Source organism: Strix aluco, chromosome 14 (genome assembly GCF_031877795.1).
Source record: "Strix aluco isolate bStrAlu1 chromosome 14, bStrAlu1.hap1, whole genome shotgun sequence".
Classification (NCBI taxonomy): domain Eukaryota; kingdom Metazoa; phylum Chordata; class Aves; order Strigiformes; family Strigidae; genus Strix; species Strix aluco.
This window is the reverse complement of record NC_133944.1, coordinates 12,516,590-12,540,893: the sequence shown is the minus strand read 5'-3', so window position 1 is coordinate 12,540,893 and position 24,304 is coordinate 12,516,590. Positions and strand designations below refer to the sequence as shown.

Below are 24,304 nucleotides of genomic sequence, written 5' to 3'. Positions count from 1 at the left end.
CTAAAACACCATGAACCATCATCTTCTAATACCTCTGAGTTTTTATTACTTGTTCTCTTTACAAGTTCACTTCATGTTCTTGGTACAAAACATACCATTTTCTGTTCTGCCTTTGTTTTAAATTGGAATAATCTCAAAAATACATCATACTTTATGAAGGTTTAGAGTAAGACAAAACCTCACATCTGGCTTGGCTGCATCCACTTCCATATCTTCCCAGTTGAGGCCTAGGACCTATGACAGCATGGTTTATTCATCCCTAAGAAATAGCCTTTTCAGCATCTGCAAGAGTGTACTCTAAGAGTACCTAAAGCAGCCCTCAATATCTACCCATAAACAGAAAGACTTTTAAAATGGACACTAGAATAGACAGCATGAGCTGGGGAAACGTAAGCCCCTAGTGAATCTAGACAGAAATCTGGAAATGCTGAAAGAAAATGGAAATACATACACACTGCCAGAAGTGAACACCTACCTCAGCTGCACTACTGAATTGTTCCTCATTTTCCTCTGCTCTGACCAAAAGAAGATACTGGTGCTGGTCACTCTCATAATCCACACTTCGAGTTAAACTGATATCTCCTGTTGTACGATCAATATTGAATAGACCACTAGGATTAGTTAGTAAACTGTAGCTCAGGGATTTCTTTTGATAGGATACAGCAGTGACTGTAAGAAAGCTGCATTTACAAAAAAAAAAACAAAAAAACAAAAGAAAAAAAAAAGGACTTTTAAGCCCATAATACAACATACTGAAAAAATAACAAAAATTATGCATATCAGAAATGATGGTGCAATCCTGTAGGTCTGATCAGAGCAATATTCACTGAAGTCAGTGATGGCTGTACCTAAATATTTTGTTATAGAGTAGTTCTATCATCTTGAGGTTAAACAGATAAAGATAGGATTCTTGAAAGCAGAACACAGTAAGAATTAAAAACACAGGAACAAGAGGATTTCATTTTTGCTGCAACTGAATTTGCCTACTCTAACTTTTTTCTATGGCAGGAAACTAAAAGATAAAGCAAGATGCAAAAGATTAATAACAGCATGGTAAGTTTGCTGCTGCAGTCATACCATCCTAAAGTTTCAACAGGTAACTGCAAAAGGATAAAAGCCAGTCACTAAAGGTGAGCATGTTACAGGTTATACAGGACATGCGTTTTTAGCTCTTGTCTGGCACTATCTTCCACTGAAGTCCAATGTGTTTAAAGTCTTCAAGCAGGAAAAACACTTACAGTATGAAGTAAAAGAAGAAATTAAGGGTTTAAAACAGAATACTAATTCCTCAAGTGTTTGTTGCCTTATCATGCATGTTTCTTAGGAAGAAGAATTCTGTCTCCCAGGAGAACCCACCAACATGTACGATCCACGGACAACAACAATCAAAAAGACAAAACTCAGTTTGTCCAAACACTTCTTTCCCGGTTGTATTTCATTGGTGCTGTCTTCTCACTTCCCTCAGGCGCACTGCTGAAACACGGGAAAAGGTCGCTGTAGGTCATCATCTCACTTTAGTTTTTTTCTGTCTTTTCCTGTGATGTGGTCTCACAGTCAGTTTCAGTCAGCACATTTTCCTGACAATGGGAATTACTCTGCCCTCCTTCTAACTCCCTATGCTGGCTGCATGTTCACACCACCTCTCCTCTTCTGTCAGCACCACAAATCACAAGGCCATGCTGTGAGCACGTTTAACAACCCAACTGAAAACTTTTTTTTTCTTTTTTTGGATTTGTCTTTCATTGGGTCAGTCTGCCCATGTGTGTTGGGTTTGTGTATAGTGCGGTTTTGGTAGTGGGGGAAAGGGCTACAGTGGTGGCCCCTGTGAGAAGCTTCTCAAAGCTCCCCCGACTCCAAGTCAGACCTGCCTCTGGTCAGGGCTGAGATAACTAGTGACGGTGGCCGCACCTCTGTGATAACAAATTTAATACAGGGAACCTGGGAGGAGGAGTGGGAGTTGTAAGGAGGATTTGTGAGGAGGACACCTATGCAAACACTGAGGTCAGCGGAAGAAAGGAGGAGGAAGGGAGTGGGGAGGTGTGCCAGTGCACCCCCCCCTGCAGCCCATGGTGAGAGGGCAGGGCCAACCACCTGTCACCCACGGAGGTCACTGGTGGAGCAGATATCCACCTGCAGCCTGTGGAGGACCCCACACCAGAGCTATTGGCTGCACCCAAAGAAGGCCAGGACACTGTGGGAAGAAGCCCCCACTGTTGTAGTTCGGCACTGGGAGGACTGAAACACACAGGAGGGACCCGCACTAGAGCGGCACGGGAACGGCTGCAGCCCATGGGAAGGACTCACATTGGAGAAAGTTTGTGGAGGACTGTCTCCCGTGAGAGGGAAACCACACTGGAGCAAGGGAAGAATGTGAGGAGTTCCACCTCCACCCCCCAGGAGGAAGAAGGGGCAGGACTGACTGCACCCCCCAGTCCCAGCCCCCTGCACCACTGGGGGAAGGAGGTGGAGAAATCGGGAGCAAAGCTGAGCCCGGGAAGAAAGGGAGGGGTGGAGGGAAAACGGTTTTTAAGATGTGGTAATGCTTCTCACTGTCCTACTCTGTTAAGTGTTGCTGCTGTTAGTGTCTGAATTAAATTTATGTTCTTTTTCTTCCCCTAAGCAGTCTGTCTTTTGCCTGTGACCAAAATGGGTGAGTCACCCCTCCCTGTCCTTATCTCGATTCCCAAGCCTTTTGCTTTATTTTCTCCTTCCCAGTCCTGAGGGGGAAGAGGTGTGGAAGAAGTGGTGCTCAGTTTCCCTCTGAGCTCAAACCATAACACCATGCAGCTAGCAAATTAGCACTAGTGGCAGACCAAAGGAAGAGAATGTTTTGGTAACACTCTTCTGCTCAGCTGCAGTCTTACATCAGCCTACAACCGTGAAATCCTAAACCCAGAAATCCACTGCATGACCTCTGTCTTCCTGCATACTTGTGTATTGGTCCAATTTAAATATCAGAACTTGAAGATTCTACATGGATTTTCATGACTATTTCCAGTCAACGTGCAACAGGAAACCACTTTCACTGGGCGCATTGTGTATATTCAAACCTCTTCTGACATAATAATAACAATCACATTAAATACTTCATTTCTTTTGGATATTACCAAGTAATGTGACAAACTGACTAATCCACTATCATCTTAGGTACGCAAACCTATTTTTAAATAGTGATAAAAAGTAGTTCTAAAGAATTTCATTATTTTATATCCTAAACATTATTGAACGCAAGATGGTAGGTACCTGTTAGGTATTGCAGCATTTCACAGTTCTTGCAATTCTTTTATGCCTGTGCTGTTTAAGTTTATTGCAGTTTTAAAGAAAAACTTTGTTATCTACTATTAACAGTTGCTTTTTTTTTTTTTAATCTTAACACACCTTGGTTATTTAGACACTGTAAAACTGAATGTTGTAGACTGAACAGTAAAATACAACACCACAGATAATATCATATGAGTAACAGTTGAATGGCCACACAAGGAAGACATTTACTGGACAAAAGTATTCTCGACTCAACTGAAAGAGGAAATGTTTGCCAAAGAACAAAACAGTTTGGGAAAGACGAAACAGAGTATTCAGCTGGACCTACGTTACTAACATTTTCTGTGATGTTTAGATCCACATGGTTAGACAAAGGATAGAAAAATAAAATGACAAGTTTTGTGGCATCTTTGTTTTTGCTCAGTATGTCACCGTGATGAAGGCAGAAAAGACAGTCTTTTGCTTTTTCCGATTTTTTACTTGATGGATAAGGCACTTCTCCAAATTTGACATATAAAATTAATATATTCTTTCACACCAGGACATCTTTTTTCATTTCTAATTTGTATTCTGCATTTAGTTTGAAAATTAAGACACAATCAACATCTACTAATACTTTCCATATCATTTAAAAAAGCAAGAAACCGTAATTATTCAATACCGCTTTTCTGTATAAAAAAGTGACTAAAAAATACATCAATCAAACTGTATCTTGATCACTTCTATTAAGATATCTAAATTGTTACTCACAGTATCTAATTATGATTCACAAACAATACTGAGGCTTTGGGGAGATCAAACAGAAGTTAAACTAGGAACACAATCTCACTGCATTATTTTTAACTGCTACTTACGATTTTCCTTGTGGCATACTTTCAGGAACATAAACAAAGTACGATATGTTGGTGAACTGTGGTGGTCGAAATCCAGCAATTACAGAAACAGAGGCTGGAGACCCTCTGCTTCCAAGTTTATCTGCTGCTAGTACAGTCAGTAAATACTCCTTGTCCCTCACCAATGGCAAACCTGTTGTTTTAATCCAGCCAGTGTCCCTGTCAACTTCAAATCTGTCTTCACCACCTAAAAAGAACAGTTCCACAAATTGTTGTCAGCAAGAACATTCTTACTTGATTAAAATTAAGAGGAGAATATGGTATCAAATCCCAAGTTGGTTTTGGCTTAGAATCAGCATGCACAGAAATATTCAAAAGTTGTTTAGAACTTAGAAATCAGTAATTACATTCATGATTACATTTCTAAGTTGGATTTTACTTTTCTAGACAATTATTACTCTTCTTTATCCTCCAATACTTTGATGTTGTTTGACCCTAAATATCCCTTACCAGAAAATACCCTGCTAGAGTCCTGGCCAAGAGGAACAAATTCACCTTTGGAATGGTATTGCTACTCCTCTTCTGCCTAGACAGTTTTGAACTATTACTGAAATTTAAGACCTCCAGAAGGAAAATTATTAATGAGTCTGTACTAGCTTTGCAAAGCTAAGGCACAATCCAGACCTTTAAAAATTTGTTAGAAATGAACCAGAAGCATGACTTCCACAAGGGAGAAGGAATATTAGCCCTCTCCACCCAACAAACTGTGCTCCACATACTGCCCTATTTCATAAACAGGTGGCCCAGCAGAGAGGTGCTGACTACTGCTGCCATTGCCACCCCCCTGCCAAAGCCCTGAGGAGTACTCACTGCTCCAGTCCCCATCATCCCCCAAGAGACAACCTGGGCACGAACCCAACTTTGAAGGGAGAACACACTTCAAATCTGGCAAATTTGTCTGTACCCTCAGTAAGAGTTGTCTATTCTCACACACAGACCTGAAGGCTCATGAATCTTTTGGAAGAAGAACAGAAGATCTTTCACTAATGAAACTGAGGATGAAAGACAAGAAAATCACAGTTGTGAAGCCTAATACACCGGGAATGAGAGGGTTAAAATTTACCTTCCAAGAGAAAATACTCTACAGCTCCATGGATCCCTTCATCTGCATCCACAGCAAGCAGCTTGTATACTTCAGTACCTCCCACAGCGTCAGGGGAAACCACAGCCAAGAATGGGAAGGGCTCCATGGCCCATTCAGGTACGTTGTCATTCACGTCTGTCACAGTAAGTGACAAGTGCACCAAGTACCAATCCTTTCCTAATGGTCACAGGAAAATGAAGATATACTTAACAGCTACTTAAAGGCACTCAGAGTAACAGAAGCATGTATCAATTCCTGAGTGTGTATTGTGTGCAATATTGGCATGTAATCCAGAAAAACTGAGGGTTTAAGGCTCTTCTGCAATCGACAGCATCCAGACACAATGGGGGGAAAAAAAATAACCAGTACAAGTACTGATGAACTGCAAGATCAGGGCCACCCATATTACATTCTGCTAATATCTCTTTTAAGGAAAGATTACACATTCTTAAATTTTCTAAATTTAAATACACGCTTTCTGAAAAGTTTTTTTGCTGAAGAGAAAAGTTTATGCAATGATTACAGCAACTCTGAATTTTGAAAATTAAATATTTGTTGCCAAAAAATTCTAACCAATCTACCCTAACTAGTGATTTTCCTGGTTAGAAAGTTCACTGAAATCCTAATATGATTTTCACCTCTATTAAAGATTAAATGCTGCTAAAAACCAAACAAAATCCCCAAAACAAACCACCACAGAATAGAATTATCCAATTCTCCAAGTATCAACCACAGAAGATCCTTAAAAACTGTGAAAAAAAGTATTTGCTATACCTCCGCCATTATTAAATCAACTGGTGAAGATAGTAGAGCTCCTAAACAAATAATAACTATCGGGCAAGTATTGCTGAAAAGGTGGCAGAAAGGAAAAACACCAGACTGAAGAAACTGCTCTGAAATTTCCAGGAATGGAGTTAAGCATTCCTGTTAAAGGAGGAAGGAGTGGGAAACATCCTGGGTGAAGAAAGTTTCTGAACACAAGACCAAAGGATAGGATTAAAATCTTCACATTCCAAAGAGAGCAAAGTGATACAGAAGACAGAAGGCCATTTTTCCCTTAATAAATTTACATACACTTGCAACTGAAAAAAAAAGCTTCCTTCAATTTCCTTCAATCACAGCTAGCTCAGATTTTGAAGCAACTTAGCTGGGGTAACACAAGACTGTGACAGAATATTCTTTTTGTAACTGATAATATTTATCAGTAACATCAGGGAGCACAGCATAAATATAACTTAGGCCTTCTGGCCAGCTTACCCCTAAGTGGACTGGCACTGAACTTGTAAATTTTGCTTCAGAAGCCAACTTGGAGTGTTCCTGCAGTCCATATTTAATGCCTTTGGCTCCAGAAAACTGGTGTACACACACCCTGTCTGACTCTGAGAGCAGTACAACTGCACTGACATGGCACTATGCCCCAGCTAACAAGCCTGGGAAGGTGAAAGGGAATGTGGTCCAGGTCAAAACAGCTGTCTACATTTAAAACACGATTTATCCACAAGTTTAATAATGGATGTAAAGTCAGAATTTTTAATGTTGATGGTGTTAATACTTGATTTCAGAGCATATTTATTATTTATATATACATGAAAACATACCTACACACACGCAGTTATTTTCAAAATAGCTTTACAGGAACTGAAACAACATACAAAGAGGAATATCTAAAAATATCAGTTTTAATTCAAATCTACTTAATAATACAAACTACTTAGTATTTAAGAATCTAAATACAAAGTGTTGCCAAAACATCTAATCCTGTCAACAGTGTTATCTTGCTAACGAGGAATATTCTCCCAGGAAGGTGTGCCACTTAGGTTGGACAGTTGTACTCTCTCCCCCTCTCCACTTCCTTAATTGCAGCATTACATCCCTCTTCAAAAAAATCCACATTCCAACTAAAATATGTTACTTTTGTCTGACAAATGTATTTACTGATGTTATCCCTTCACTCCCACAGAAATACTAATATATCCTTCACATCAGCCTCTTGCAAGCTTCAGTTTTTCATACTTAGGAACCTGATGGCAAGTAGCCTATTTATTAGTACACTGTATCATAATCTGCCATTTATAAACAACCAGTAAGTGGATTGTCATATAGAAAACTCCTTGGTGCTGTGATTAACAAAGTCAAATGTAGGTTTCTTAGTTTAAATCCCTGAGACTTAATCCATCATGACCTTTGATTACTTTGTTCTTATCCAGAAAATTCAATAAAAAAAATCAGTGTTCACCCAAGATAATCACAGAAGTTCTTCTCAGTTAAACTTGTGAAACAGTATTAAATAATCTGAATTGTACAACTGTTGAGTACCTCGCTTTTTTTTTTTCTCTAAAGAGCAACAGATAACATATTGACAGTAGCTTGTTAAATCCAAATGAATTTCTTTGTAATTGTATCCTGGACTCAGAATCTAACATTCCAGGGAATACAATATTATCTTAAGATAGCACATATGAAAAAAAGGTGGCTACAGCAAAACCAAACTTCTAATTTATCAAACAGTAAATCACAGAAGCAATCAGTCTCCTGAAAAAGAACCTTAAACATGCTTTGCACCATCGCAGAACATGGATACATGCAACACACATTTTTACATATTCATGGAAAAAATCTCAGTTACCATGTACATCCAAGTCTTCCAAAGTCTTCTCAACTCTGAGACGACTTCTGTGTGTTAGGTATCGCACTTCTGCAGTCAGAAATGTTGGGAGGCCTGCTGTAAGGATGCTCAATTCATGCTTCTCTATCTGAATGTTCTTTGCACATTGCATGTGAAGCCAAAGTTTCAAAAGATAAACTCAAATTGCCTTATTACAAAGAAAGACTGACACTGAGGTGAGAGTACTGTAGCCCACACTGCTATTGCACTGTCCTTGTAGTCACCCAGGTATAATTCCCTTCAACAATTAAGCAGACTCTGTGAAAGCAGCTGCATGCTTTCTCCTCTGTATAGCACAAAAGCCAGAAGGAGCACCAAAAAACCATCCAAAAACCATGATCTAAAAAGCAGCAGCATAGATATTTTCTCCCACTACCACACTAAAAAGAACCAGATGTGTTTCAGAGACGTGTTTCATGTCAGAATGCGCATTTCAAAAGTTCCAGGGCAGCCAGTCCAAGACACCTAAAGAAATTGCAGAGGAGGGAACTTGTTAGACATTGATCTGAGTCTGAAGTTGAAATACACCACGGTGACTCACAACAGGGTAAACTCTCAATGAGAAGCGCCAAACGAGATCAGTGTCTGCTTGAACACTCCAAAGATTTTGATTAAAAGGTTGTCCAAAAAGAGTAAGTGCAAAAGGGAGAAGTTAAGTGTCAAAATTGCTTGTCTTTTCTCAAAAGTACAGGTCTTGTGGAAGCTGTCGCAAGTTTGTAAATACCCACTGTTAGCTTAATTTGCCTGGGCATACTGCAAGCTTAAAATAGGAAGCACTAAATTAGAAGCCAAGTTAAGAACCTTTGAAAATCTGCCTCTGTAATAGCAAGATCTATTGAGGATTTGAACGCCACCTTAGTAACCCTGCCAGGAGTAGAAAAGTTACTGATCTTTGTCTCTCTGGAGTCTGGAAATCAGTATCCTAATCAACCCATGACCTCATTCTGTTTCAAGCTCTGCTGAAGTTCTTAACACACATGTATTTCTCCATCAAAAAATAAGTCACAATCAAAGAATAACTGATTTTTATTGAACAAGTAGTAATAAACCTGGATACAAATTCCTCTTGTCACTTACTGACTGTCAGTTCATTGAACATTAATATGCTAGTACTTAGTACATAATTATAACTGAGAAATACCTCTTGTAAGGAAACTGTGGAAAACTGCATCAGGAGTGAAATTAATCTTCACATGCTCTAGCAAACTTTATTAATCAAAAACTAAAAGGAGTTGGGCATGTTCCTCCAGGTACTTCTGTTTTAATAGTTAAGAGACCTTAATGTCATTTGACATCTTGGCAAGATCAAAGCTTTCAGCAATATGTTGATTACCTCTGAAATATCTGAATAATCTTAAGAGTTTTGTTACGATGATCAGCAACACACATGATCAAAAAGACCAGCATAAGCGCCTCTCTTGACCAGTACAGGTTTCCACTGCATGGGACCTTACAAATCTTATTGTATGTTATCTTCTTCCATAAGCCATAGACAATCTGATTCATAAGTAAAAATACTAAATAAATCATCATGATTTCGCTTTCAGATAAAGGCATTCTGGAGGAAAATGACTGTAACTAAGCTTTCCCTTGACTGCGTACCATGTATCAAAGCAAAAACTGTAACAGAAACACCAAACAGTACTGTACTTCTCTGCACAGAGACCTACAATCGTGACCTGATAACTTGCTAAAACAACATCAGGGTGTCCAATGAAGCATGGTCAGACAAGGACTTGCCAGAGGACAACAAGTGTGATGAAGAGACTGACATGGGCAATAATGTGTAATATGTGTATGTCTAGCAGGACAACGCGTTAAGAATTTCAAAGTATATGTTCATGAATGTGATTTTTTAAAGCATAACTCCACATTCTAATGAGCACAGCAAATATTTAAAAGTTTTTCATTTGTTGTACTTATGACTTACATATTACAAAATTCAGTCTCATATTTTGTAACTGACGTAGCTGCTTGCCTACAGAACAGTTGTGTTTTCCTACAGAATGGAGCTTAAACTGGATCTTTAATTTTTAATAAGGTATATAAAATTTATTTTCTCCCCTGTTTATGAAAATGATCTGTGCTTCAAGACAGCAGAAGGAACGAAATTTTAGAAACGCATCTCTCAGTAGTTCAGGTGTCTCAATGCCTCCTTCCATCAAAACCCTCCCCCATATGTATCTTGCTCATACATAATTACACATGTACCTGCATTCGTATATTATGGTTAATAGTAGTTTATTAGTAGTAAATAAGTAGTACATGTGCAGTAATATTGCCACATTATGAGAGAAATAATATGTTATAATTCCACTCAAATCTTAGCAGAAACAGCTTAAAACTAGTAATCCTCTATGGATTTGGGTTAAGTCCTACAAACACACAGACAGGTTCTACTTAAATTATCTGCTCCAAATACCAGGCCCCAACAACAATGAAGATACCTGCAACTATATTCAGCAGTGCAAATCAACCCACCGCTACGACCTTAAGTCAGGAATCTGACACAGGCTTAATTATGCCTAAAAGAATTTTCAAACTGTTTTGTAACACATTACCAATAAAAATTTCCTCAATATTAAAGGCCAGATACTTGACTTTCAAGCCAGGAATACCGTAGACATCTTACACAATTTCATCCATTTAAAAAAACCCTACTGAAAGAATTGTTCTGCCACACACGCAGATTTTGCATTTGACAGATTTTCTTCCCTAACTTCAGACAACAGAAAAATTTAAATTATTTTCTCACAGATGCTGAGCAACAAAATATAAAACTCAAAATGGCTCTTGCTGCATGTAAACATGACAGTAACATAACACTGGAACACCTTATATTAAAAATTAGGATTTTTAAAAGTTATATAGAAAATAATACTTCATATTCAAAAGGGTAAAACCATCTTTTTATTTGATCAGAAAGTATTTTTCCTCTTCCTATTTTTCTTCACTGTGGAAACTTAATAAAAACAATCTGTGAGCAGATTGCTCTTCCCATGTATTTGCAAACACCACTTACTTGCTCTTTGCAATATCAAAACTAAGCCCTCTCTACAGATCTCTTTTCAATTTACATAGAAAGTTAAAACTAAAATTATAAGCTCTAGTCCAGAGGTTTTTCCTACTTTAGCTGCTTAATTCCCTATTAGAGTCAATTCGTGTAGCATCAAAAATCCTTCTTAGGGCAGCTCATCCTGAAGTCTGCTTTTTCTCCGATATTCCCTCCAGTTGGAATTACTTCCTTTTAACTTAATATTACTGACAAAATCTGCAGCACTGAAATTTATTCCCTATCACCAAAATCAATCTTCATAATCCACTGCTGAAGCCTCATCACAGGTATCTATCTATAATTGCTTATTTTTCATACCTATCTGTGGTTGAAAACTGATAAACAGAAGGATTTATTATACTGTCTTACTCTGAATTCCAACTACATTAGGTAACATAATACACTAGCTGGGCCAAGTTTCTGCTCACAGGAAATATATGATATGTCATAACTCACAATTTTCAACCTCTGGAAAAAAATTACATAAGCAAAACATTAAGTGGCATGATGGGAAGTTTAATCATAGAAAAAATGCTCTTTAAAAGCAGCAATAACTAACTAAAAAAAAAAAATAATTGAGAAAGTCTGTAAAATACCTTTCTTTAGGTCTGCCTGTAGGCAAACTTCTAGATCCATACAGCTAATGAAATCAGCTCTCTACCAACATATTCTATGTAAGAATTACACATCAACATAATCCAACTGCTGGTTTCTATAGCAGAAGCATTTCAAAGACTGCTTCTTTGTTTACCTACACAATGTCCCTAGGTGCTAGCCTTTCACTATTTTATGTTAGACTAATTTTAGCACTACACCTGTTTAACCTTTCAATAGATGAAAAAAGCAGTGTGCCCAGGTGGCCAAGAAGGCCAATGGCATCCTGGCTTGCATCAGAAACAGCGTGGCCAGCAGGGACAGGGAAGTGATCTTGCCCCTGTACTCAGCACTGGTGAGGCCGCACCTCGATTACTGTGTTCAGTTTGGGCCCCTCACTACAAAAAGGACATTGAATTACTCGAGCGTGTCCAAAGAAGGGCAACGAAGCTGATGAAGGGTCTGGAGCACATGTCGTACGAGGAGCGGCTGAGGGAACTGCGGTTGTTTAGTCTGAAGAAGGGGAGGCTGAGGGGAGACCTCATCGCCCTCTACAACTACCTGAAAGGAGGTTGCAGAGAGCTGGGGATGAGTCTCTTTAACCAAGTAATAAGCGACAGGACAAGAGGTAATGGCCTCAAGTTGGGCCAGGGAAGGTTTAGACTGGGTATTAGGAAGTATTTCTTTCCAGAACAGGTTGTTAGGCGTTGGAATAGGCTGCCCAGGGAGATGGTGGAGTCCCCATCCCTGAAGGTGTTTAAGAGTAGGGTCAACATAGCGCTGAGGGATATGGTGTAGTTGGGAACTGTTTATGTTGGGTTGATGGTTGGACTGGATGATCTTCAAGGTCTTTTCCAACCTAGACAATTCTGTGATTCTGTGAAAACCACAGGCCACCTCAGCTATCTGAGGAAACCGATTTAGTAAAATCAGAATTACTGTACATTCAATAACATTCCTTCAAGTCCACAAGGTCCAAGCCATAATACAGATAGGATTTGTGCAATATCTAAAATCTTCCTCGTTTAAGACAAAATTCACCTTTTTGAAAAGAAGTCACTTCTCCAAGAAAAAGCATGAAAATCTGTTATTCAAATACCTTTCAAAAAACAGCAGTGCAGATCAAGGACAATGCCTACTGTCAGCCTCCTCACTAGATTATTTTTTCCAAATCTCCACAATCAAAAGGCAGACAGTGCCTTCTTAAGCACAGTTGTTAAGATTGAGATGATTTAATAAAGTCAGAGTTAAATACATAGGAGAAAACATAATTTAACTAATGAAAGTCAGAAATTTGATCCTTTGGTGAGATACAAACCATATTTGTATAATAAAATAAAACTGTTCTTATTTTAAAAGAAACAAACACAAAAAAAAAGAAAAAGAAAACCCACAACAGGGAAGAACCTTAATACTCATATACTATGAAGACTGGGTTACATACTTCGCCCAAAAATTTTAGGAAAATTCTTAATAAACTAAAAAGGGTGTCACAAGCTTGTAAAATAATTAGTAATTTGTCATGTCAAATTTAAGTCATTTAGAGGGATTTAGTATTTAGAAAGAATGGAAAGCCCTCTCAAAATCATGAACCTCTACAGGAGTCCAAGTTAAAGACTTGTCAAAATTGAAGAACATACTGAAATTACATGTAGCGACCAAGTAACTTGATCAAATAATTGTTCTTTCCTTCTTTAGGTTCTTCACTAGTTCTTTATGGCTATACCAAATCCACATTTATCTGAAAAAAACTCTTCTGTGATGTCACCATTAATTTTCTAGGAAAAGGTTTCAACATAAGTAACACAAACTAGCTCCTCCAACCTGCTATCAAAGTTGGGTTATAAAGATTCATTGCATCGCACACAGATACTGCAAACTAATAAATCCTGTCATTTCATACAGCAACTGGAACAAAAAATATTCCCCTACCTACCTATGTTGTTACACCAACAGCGGAAGGAAGGAGGAGAGGGCTTTCATAATTAATCATTCAGTTAACTTCTGAATGTCACACTGGTTAAATCAAGCCTTGGAAATCATGCACGCTGAAAGTTTGCATGCAATGTCAAATACTGTATGTTGGAGTTGCCTCTAAACCCATCTCTTTTCACCATGTCAAATTATAAAAGATGCTGTCAATCTGTGAAATCCAATGTATTCTCACAGTTCTGATTTCATTAGGATTATATGACTGTCTTTTCTCTCAAAAATCTGATGGATACTTCTGTAAAATGAGACTTGAAGATAAAATCCTTGTATTCATTAAAAATGTAGGCTTCTCTGCACCAGTGTAATTGATAAAACTGACAATGCCAGACATTCTGATTTTAAAAATCTGACAATGTAGAATATGTACTTGACTGAACATGTCTCTACAATTGTGGACAAATAGTATACATTCCTTGAATGTACGGAGAGAAGAGGTATTATATTACTATGATTAAACAATAATGGGTGAGAAGCTAGGTTGCTCCTGGCATTTTTAGGTCATTTCAATTTATTTTTAAAAGGACATTATGAGAGTGTTAAAAGTCTTGCAAGCCTTTAGGTCAATATTGCTCTTACATTCTGATCTACCTCTATCAGCAAATTAAGTATTCAAGTTAGTATTTTTCTTTTTGCTTTTTAAGTTGCTCCAACCTCTAAGACTTTTAACTTAAATAGACAAATCTTGAAAACTCAGGGGTTTGTTATTTGTTTGGGTTACTGCAAGTAAAATATTTTAGGTCTCGTTGAGAAGGCATTGTTGTTTTGAGGAGGCTTTGCAAATATCATACTGAACTCTTTTCACACCTCGCTCTATAATATGTCTTAATGTAAAATATCTACTGACTTGAAGTTTGGGAAGATACATTTCCAGAAAAAAATCTTAACGTCCCAGGCCTCTAGCTGCAATCAGGAGAAATCTCTGTTCCCACTTTCATACCATAACATGAGATAAAAGCGACTGGTTACTGTACCCAGTCCTACTGTATATCCCACAAAAAATAGAGAATAAGTATGCACGAACATTTCTCTAGTGTCATTTCTGAAAATTCATGAAGCATGTATGATGGGCTATTTTTAAGTACAGTAGTTTGCTCATTCATAAAACATAAACCTTCTAAAAGAGGTAACTTTGATGGGCTCAAGCTGTGGACAGCCCACATTCCCTCCTAATATGCCTCATCTTTTTTTCAGATAGAATGATGACAGTCTGTCATGTCTCTGTTCCTTATCTTCATATGGCTTTTAAAATAGAAGTCAATGCAAACCACAAAACAAAAGTAAAGAAAGCATCAGAGGAGCTAAATGATCGTGGCAGAGTGGATCTTAATATAAATTACCAATTAGAAGAGAGTAAAGTGATAACCATGTTATCGGGGACTTCCCAGTGTGGTATCCCATCTGCTGAGAGTGCCAGACAGAAAAACCAAGCATGCCCAGATGTGAAATAATGACTACAAATTAATAATCACAACAGACATCCTTAAATAACAAAACATGTGTCTTAATAAATGATTACTGACTGCCAAAAATCATTACCATAAGGAGAGAACTTAGCTAAAGAGGTAGCACCTACCGTACCACTCTAAGATGGGAAGTTCTCTTGAAATTTTCCTTAAAACTTCTTGGGAAAAATCTGGTTTGTTTCTCTGTAGCCCATCATGTGTAAGGGAAAAAAAAAAAGCCACACCAATACAGCCTGCTGTACTTTGTTTCATTATGCACAAGAAAGTCTTTTGAACTAACATTATCTGGACCGCAAACCTAAACACATGAAAGATAGGAAATCATTATTCATTTTAATTTTTCAGAATAAGAAAATGAAAAAGATAAAAGATAATTGCCATGTCAGTCAGAGAATCAACGGCTAACTGGAGATGTTATAAACCAGCTTTGAGGAAGATCCTATCCATATGTTCTATAATTTACTATTTCCATCAGATTAACAGACCATGGCACATCATGTATCAACATTTATATGCATCACCAGTAAACTGAAGCCTACTTGTACCACACAGAACTCTTGTCATTGAGGCCAGGAAAAAGCAATAAACTGGTATCTGCTGGTGCACTGTTACTGCAGGGAGAAAGGACACTAGGCTGTGAGACTTCACATTTTTTTGCAGCAGGGAAGAAAGACTGCCACATCTTGGTTTCCATTTCAGACTGTGCTGCGGAGTAAGCTGTCCTATAGACAAAGCCTTCCTTAGCTACTTCAATTCTCTTCTGCTCTACCGCCCCCAACTGTCCTTATCCCCAAACTGGCACTTCCTCAACACTTGACTTATAGGCAATTCCCATTTAAAGAAGTAAAAAAATTTTATATGTATAAGATTAATCATCTAAGGCCATCAGTTTTCCTATTTAAGAAATTATGATCACATTTATCAGAAAAAAGAAAAGCGGAGTTTATGTCTGAAACACTGTATATTGTTAAATACTGTATATTAGTAAGCTAATCAAAGGGAAACTGTCTTCAAAATACTGAATTTTTTCCCTATTTACATGAAAACACTTTGAAGTCAAAGGAAAACTTACTGTGGGCTAAGTCCCAGTTTCTCTTTTACTCTAAAACCTAAACTTAAACATACCAAGAAAGTTTAAAAATATATTCTATCTGCAAATTTGGATACTACACTTCTGAGACTGAAAAAAAGAAAGGTTAGGAAAAACTGAAATAAAACTATTTCATAATCAAATAAAGTGTAAGATAATTGCCATGTCAGTCAGAAAATCAACGGCCAACTGGAGATGTTATAAACCAGCTTTGACGAAGAACCTATCCATATGTTCTATGATTTACTACTTCCATCAGATTAACAGATTTGTGCTAAAATTTAGTTAGATCTTTAAAAAAAATTTTAAAAAAGGCTTCTTTATTTTGCAGAAACTGAATGTTTGAGATGATAAACAGCCAGAAGATCTAAACAGCTTTCGTGTTCAAGTCCCAGTAGTCTCACAAAGATATTTTTAATCTGACTGCTTGGAGTAGACAGCATATAGTATCAAAACATTCAGACTGAATAAACATCAACATGGTGCTGTAAAGCTTCCCCAGACATTCCCTTCTACCAGAAATAAGTCACCTTCCAAACGTGAAAACACCTATAGTTGTTTCAAATGCACACAGAATGTTTATTTTCTTTTCACTTAATAGCATGAAATCCATTGCAGTTTAACAAAACACATCTGCTGGATAACAGGTGATGATTTCAGCTTAAGGCCAGCTTGATATGTAACTGTTAACAAGGTGGTAATTCATAAAAGAGGTAATAAGAATGGACGAGACAAAAAAATCACCCAGAAGCTACGTCATTCTTAGGGATGATCCCCACAGAATCAATACAGCTAGGAAGGGACTAAGGCCTCAGATAAAATTAAAACAGATGATCCTTGGCTTTCAAGCATGAAAACCTTGAAGGTTTAAAATACACATATCACTAACACTGGCATCTCTGTGCTGTGTGTCAATTTAAACAGGACAAATATACTGAAAATGCAAGTGACTGCTGTTAACTATTTGGAAGGCATGTCAAACATCACCCTTAGTAAATCCTCTGATAAGAAAAAATGATGACAGGGGATTACAGAGCTAATTCCCATGGATGAAGTAAGGTCAAAGGAGCTTGAGAGCAAGAGGATTAGAGACACAAGATCTTTCACGCACTTCCCCCAAGCACTAATGGAATAATAATGGCCCCTTCTCAAATTAAATGCTAGCTCTATGTTAAAATATTCATGTGCATGACAGTCTAAGAAATTTTATCTTCTGTTCACTGGGTAAAGTGAACAAAATAGTATCACGCTTTTGTGAAGAATAAATAAATTGTGTACCAGTAAATTAAATGGGATAAAATCTGAACTGCTACAGAAAACGTGAGCATAGCCATCACTTCTTCAGGCAAGGTTAAGGGAAAAATATAGCCCAGGGCAGGGCGACCAGTGGGGGTCACTAGAGGTATTTGCTCATCAAGGACCGTGTGACAAGAAACATTCTCATGAAGCTAAGCCCTGAAATTTTGGCATTCTGTTTAGCATCTTGTTGCTCAAACTAATTGTATGAGTACTTCCTGATGTTTCGCTTTGGTTTGGGGCTGTGGTGTCTGTGAAGGTTTTTTTTTTCTTTTGGCCAACGTATTTGTAAATTATAAAAAACATAAACATTGTTGGGCCTTATTTCAATTTAAATGAGTGGTTTCATCTCTCAAAATTGAATTTTCTGTTCAATGTCCAGGCAGAGCAATTTAAGCTCTCAAGGTAGTCAGGGTATAGAGAATATTTTATACAAATGCACTCACGCTACTGTTGAAGTTGCAGAATTTAACTGCCAAGGAGCAGCAAGGACAAGCTCCTCTGCAGGGTAAGGTAAGGTGAAATGGGAGTCAAAGGTGACAGCAAGACAGGCAGGGACCTCACTGTCACTGAGCAAGAAGAGCAGAGCAGGTCCCATGATATAAACGTGGTTCATCCAACAGTCCAGCGGTCTCCAGACAAACACGCAGTGATGGGGCAGGTCTTGGGTCAAGCTAGGAAGCCAAGTCAGCCAAGGCAGTGTCAGGGTCAGCAAGATGCACGGCCAGGTACAGCACACGCTGCGGGGGCGGGGGTGGGGGGGGCTCGGGAAAGGACCTGAGGTTAAGCACAGCTCCCAAGACATGGGGTAGAGGCCACAGACAAGGCTTGTGACAACTGACTGTCTGATCCAAGGTTAGCCAGCTGCATCCTGTCAGAGCTGGCCTTGAACATGGGCAGCCAAACCCAGGGAGCTGTAAGACCTGTTACTGCACTCCAAGATCTGACAGTCACATTGGACAAATCAGCCCTAATCTGAAAGGTAACATCCTACCAATCTCCAAAATCAGTCAGGCTTAACTAATCTGTGATCCCCTCTCTATTACTTAAAACTAACTTCTGCCTGTTTTTAAATCTTCCTTCTAAGAATTCATGAAGTTGAACTACAAAACAAGACAGTATCTCCTCTCTTGTCCCAGGCCGGGAATGATTACTCCTCCTCAAGTACAGCAGAACCCACACCATAAAAAAGGCACTCCGCACTATAGGCCCAGATTTTTCTGTTGCTCTTTCCAGTTACTACTGTTTCCAGAAAACATATAAACTATGTTAAAACTAAGTCTACAAACTATCAAATGGACACAAAAAGATACACAGAGAACAGAACAGACCTACTAACATAGTATTTCCTCTACAAATTGCAGTTAACCTTACTGCAGCACTGAAATACACAAAATAATTATTTATTATTTCAAAGAATACCAAACAAATGATGGACTTTTTTGGGCATCTACATTTAAAAAAAAAAAAAAATCATGAAATTTATAACCAAAATATGCCAGTCAAAAAGTAACTATATCATGTAGCTGCACTGGTGATGACAATAGTGATAAAAGTGATTTGTCCACATCACTACAAACAACTTTAGAGCTCAACTGCAGCTTTGCCAAAAAACCCAACCCTTCGTGTTGAAGAGCTGTTTATGCTGCAAACACCCCTCAAAGCTATCCCTGATGCAGGAAAATGTGTATCAGCACCAAGCCTATGGTCACATCATACAGTTCTGCTAAGAAATACTCAACCTAGCGAGGAGCGAATCTGTTACATTGGCAGTTACTTCCCATGTCAAGTGGAGCCAGCTCGGTTAGCTCATACCTTCAGCAAGCTGCAACTCAGAGTGAGAAAACCCTTCTTCTAGGAACATGTGGGAGATTATCTGGATACTGAGATGCTAAAGGTCTGGTTGCATCTGGAACAGTATTTACTTCAGTGGAACACCAGCCCTGAACACACTGTCATGTTGATTGTCCAGAACAGAATTGAGAGGAAGCGAAAAGCATTTAAAATTCTATTGTAGCTGAATAGAAAAAATAAACATACAGCCTGTTACACATCTTTGTGCTCCTCTGAATAAAAAGTAATTCAGGAACAGGACATCTCTTACAGTCCCATTTATGAACGAAAGGGTGAGGGCTGTCACATAAACCAGGAAGAAATGCTGCTGAATGTTGCCTTATTACCACATACCAGTCTTCCTGCTACTATTTTGAGAATGCTCCATCAGAAAAAAAAAAAAAAACAAGAAAAAAAAAACACCACTTTTTGTTCCTAGAGATCTAATAGGACAGCTTGGGCCACAAGCATTCTTTACTACTTTAGGTAATGAAGTGCACATTACAAAGGAATCATAATAAACACCGAAAAGATAAAGGACAAAGAGAGTAGACTTTATACGCTAAGCCATCTAAAAATCTTGTCTTATTGACATCATTGCCTGGGTTGAAGAACAGGCTAATGCCAGAATTGGTTAATTTTCAATTCTCAGCTACCAGACAGCAAGAACTAGGGGTGTAGAAAACGAAAAGTACATTAAAGGAATTAATACAACTTTGTAGCACTTGAACACAAATCATCATCTGATACTATAAGCTCTAATACCAGAAAAACATAGCTGCTGGAATATTTATGGTTATGTTTATATATATATATTATATATATATTATAAATAAACCAGCACAAATGTTAAAAGCAAAGCAAACAAACTGGAAAAAGAACCTGAACTTAGACTTTTATTCACAACAAAATTCAGTGTAACCATGTCCATTTTTTAATTCATCCTGAGAGCTCACTTCTGAAAATACTGGGTTTTTTTCCTGGAACTTTTGCAATCTTCCATATCTTCCTTATTTCAGCAAAAGTAAAACTTCTAGTTCTGCTAGACATCTTTCTCCCTCTCCTATCCCATCCTTTTGGTTATCTTTTCTCACATTACTAAAGTTTGGATTGCAAGTAAGGAAAGAGACATAACTTTCTAAATGTGTTTCAAATACCTATGTATTTTAACTCCTATAAAGTGAGAATGTCAGGCTGGCCTGACAGATTTTGTCACTGCCTCCGAGCAATGACATCCCCTTTGGCATGTCACCTTCCTCAAGGCTGAGTAGCGAAGACAGGACACAGAAAGCATTTGTATTTGGGAAATTGGTGTATCCACCTCCTGGTTAGCAGCCAAAGCTCAAGACAGAACTCAGCATAAAGTCAGACACCAATATGCTACAGCAATAGGCATGACAAAAACCAAGTGGGAACGAGAGAAGGATTCCTCAGGACCCCAGTGAAATAAGTTGGTGATCTAGTCCGCTTCATAGGGGGAAGTATCGATGTCACTGAAGCTGTCAGCACTAAATAGAATCCCTGCAGGCATCCGCAGGGATTTAACAGACACCAAGGAATAAACTGCTTCACTCCTATGGGCTACCCCTCGGTCAGAAAACAGAAGAGGTGAGGGAAAGGAATAGCGTGGGAAGCTTTTCATCTCTCCCACCTGCGCTGCTCTGTGGCTAACAAGTTACTCTGAGCCGTTGCACTGCTGAGAAGTTAATAGTTTCACAAGAAGTCACATAATACAAAACCTTATCTGAACCCTTCCAAGATGAAACCGAAACAACTGATTTCAGTTGACACAATTTTCTCCAGAATACTCACATTCTAGACAATCTTCAGAACATTGTTCCAAGTAACACAAAAATAACAAGACATGGTGAATGTACACAGATACCCACCACCCAAGCCAATTAAAAATATGCTTAAACTAAGCTGCATTTTCATAGGTGAAAAATATTAACCAAGATGATAATTCAAAATTTTAAAAGTTTTTAAAAGTGATAGATGTAATCAGCCAGAGATAAATGAAATGAGCCATTCTATTTACCTCTGGTAAGACCCTGTGAACGATGACAATTTAAATCATAAACATGCCATGTTAACGGTGCACATTGGGCTCCTCAGATTTTTTAAAAAAAAGATAAGCCACATAAAGACAAAGCCACCAATCTTGCAAAAACTCATATCGTGCTTGTGAGTCAAACGTGCTTAACTTTAATAACGACTCAAAACTCAGTGACTTCAGCTGCATTTTTCAAGTTAAGTAGTTAGAGGATCAGAGCTATAGGAAGCATTTTAATTGAAAACACTTGGATGTAAGAAGCACGGTGTATCTAACACTTTGTCTCAACAAAACTTTGCTTCGTCTCAACACGTATATAACGTAAGTAACACTCTCTGGTTACACTGTGCGTTGTCCATGCTGTCATTAAGGACTAAGAATTTTAACAAGCGAAATAGTTAAGTTCTGATAACCACCTTACTGCTCCAAGCCATTTTACCTGGCTGCACCCTCCATATTCACTAAGCTATGCAATGCTTCTTGTCACCTACAGCGTTTCAGTAACTTGCAGATTTCAGAGCCCAAAACTACGTTTCACGACAGAGCAGCATCTGACACCCGAAGCTAAACCACCGTTACGCGCTCGTTGTCACTCGGGCACTTTTCACTCCTTTAAAGACAAACCAGAGACGCTGTGGGGCCAAGGCCACTACTCTGTAGACGACGCGACTCTTTTTGCGGCTGCGACCGCGGGGCCGAGCGCAGACGCCCCGTGCCGGCGGGCAGCCCCGCGTCCCCACGCCCGCACCTACCTGCGCGCTCCTGGACGTGCACGACCAGCTGCCAGGCGGCCGCCGCCTCCCGGTCCAGCGCCGCGGCCAGCGTCACCTCGCCGCTCTCCCGCCCCACGCGCAGCGGCGACTCCTCGGCGGGCGGCGACGCCAGCTCGAAGCAGGCGGAGGCGAAGCGCGCCGGGGCCAGCGTGGCCAGGCGGCGGCCCGGGCGGGCGTCCTCGGGCAGGGCGAGCGCCAGCGGTGCGGCGGGCGGCAGCAGGGCCCGGCGGCGGCGTTGCTGGCGGGCGGCGGCGGGACGGGGAGGCGGCGGCGGCGGCAGCAGGCGCTTGGCTTGCGGCAGCACCTCCAGCTCCAGCGGGTCGCTGAGCAGCGGCGGGCGGCCGCGGTCCCGCGCGTAGAGGCGCAGCGGGATGGGCGCGCGCAGGTGGAGCAGGGAACGCACCAGCACCACGCGGCCGCTGCGCGGCACCACGAAGAAGTGGGCGCTGCGCGGGAGGGCGAAGTAGCGCAGCTCCGCGTTGGCGCCCGCGTCCGCGTCCTCGGCGCGCGCCTGCCACACCTGGGACCTGAGCGCCAGCGTCTCCTCCACGCGCAGCTGCGTGACGGCGGCGCGCGGCCCCCCCAGGAAGCGCGGCGCGTGGTCGTTGTCGTCCAGCACGCGGACGGTGAGCGCGGCCAGCTCGGCGGGCGCGGGGCCGCGCGGCAGGCAGCGCGTGCAGCACAGCGCCAGGCGCAGCGAGTAGAGCGGCCGCGCCTCGCGGTCCAGCGGGCGGCGGGTGCGCAGCCAGACGCGGCCCGAGCGGGCGTGCAGCGCCGCCTGGAAGTGCGAGTGGCCCTCGCCCAGCAGCTGCAGGTGCCAGCGGCGGCCCCGCACCTGCGCGCACCAGGGCTCGGGCCCCAGCCGCGTCAGGGGGATGCTCAGCCCGCGCACACGCGTGCCCGCCGGGCGGTTCTCCGCGACGTGGCCGCCGAATGAGGGTCGCCTCCGCGGGGCGGCGCGGGCGGCGGCCAGCGCCCAGCAGAGCAGCAGGCAGCCGGCGACGCGCCGGGCCCTGCGGGGGACCATGGCGGCGGGCGGGCTGAGGGGCTGCGCGGCGCCGGCCCCCGCTCCCCGCGCCGGCCCGGGGAGGGCCCGGGGCAGCGCCCGCCTCCTCCTGCCGCCGGCGGAGCGCCCGGCCCGAGCCACCCAGGACAAACGGCCCCGTGCGCCTGACGTCGGATGGCCCCAGTTACTGGGCCAAGTGCCCGTCACCCCGGATTATCCAGCCCACGCCACCGCCTCACCGCTTGCTTCACCGCCCCGAGCCCCCCCGCCGGCCCCAGGAGCCAGGTTCTTCGTCCGCTTACCCCGGGCGGCGGCTCACGGCACACGGGGCGAACGGCCGCTCCCAGCGCCCGCCCGGCTCTCTGCGGAAATAGTCTGCTTGACTTCTAGGTAGTTGCGCATTATGAAACCCCAGTTTTGCCCTCAGCTTGTACTTGAGCAGTGTCACCGGCCTGAAGTCAAAATGAATCGGCTCCCTAACACCTCCAGATTTGTAAAGGTCAAAGAAATTTCTTAGGTGAACTAACCTAAACTTAACTAGAGAACGCTGGTGGTAATAAACAGAAAGAAATAGAATCCAACATTTATTTAACTGTGTTGGATTTTTGGCTTGAGTAAAGCTAAAACCCAATAAAACTAAATTTCACCATTAAAGTTAACTGACTACATATATCAGGTATGTTGCAGGAAAAAAGTTACTATATTAAGCAGTTCCTCTGCAAAACAGAATTGTGCTTTCAAGAATAGTCAAACAATATAAAACGGATGTTAGCTATATTTAGGTAGTACATAAATCACTTAAGAATCATTCTGAGATTAAAGAAAAGCCAAAAAAAAGATACTCTGTATTAGTCACATTACTCGAATTGTATGAGACTGTGAATAATGGTTACTTCTCTTATAAAACAGTGCATTTTCCTTACACTTCCCACCCAGGACTGTGAAAAACTTCATAAACACAATATTGTACCTTCCTGATATCCTCTGAAGAGAAGCTGGTTGTCTTTATGGGGAAATGGGAGTCCAGAATCAAGCAGGAAGACTATAGAAGACTCAGAATGAAAAATCCAAGTGCTCTACTATTACCACAAGGGTGACCTTCTCCATTTCATCCTGCAAGTAATTAAAGGAGATACAAATCATCAGCTTCACACATTAATGTTATCTGTCTCATACTCATAATGTTAAATGCCTCATACTGAGTGTCTGTCCTCTTTCAAGCAGGCAGCATGTTATTGTGAGCTGC

General features: G+C 40.7%; 1 protein-coding gene across 1 annotated transcript in view; it reads right to left on the bottom strand.

The window, feature by feature from the left end:
* Positions 1 to 23,079, bottom strand: part of LOC141929557 (neural-cadherin-like) — a 66,876-nt gene extending 43,797 nt beyond the window's left edge. The window contains exons 1-4 of the mRNA XM_074839201.1: positions 22,032 to 23,079; positions 5,218 to 5,415; positions 4,116 to 4,341; positions 476 to 680 (exon numbers count right to left, since the gene is read on the bottom strand). Of these exons, the coding sequence (XP_074695302.1) occupies positions 476 to 680; positions 4,116 to 4,341; positions 5,218 to 5,415; positions 22,032 to 23,079 (1,677 nt within the window). The remainder of the gene's footprint in view (positions 1 to 475; positions 681 to 4,115; positions 4,342 to 5,217; positions 5,416 to 22,031) is intronic.
* Positions 23,080 to 24,304: the final 1,225 nt, after the last annotated feature.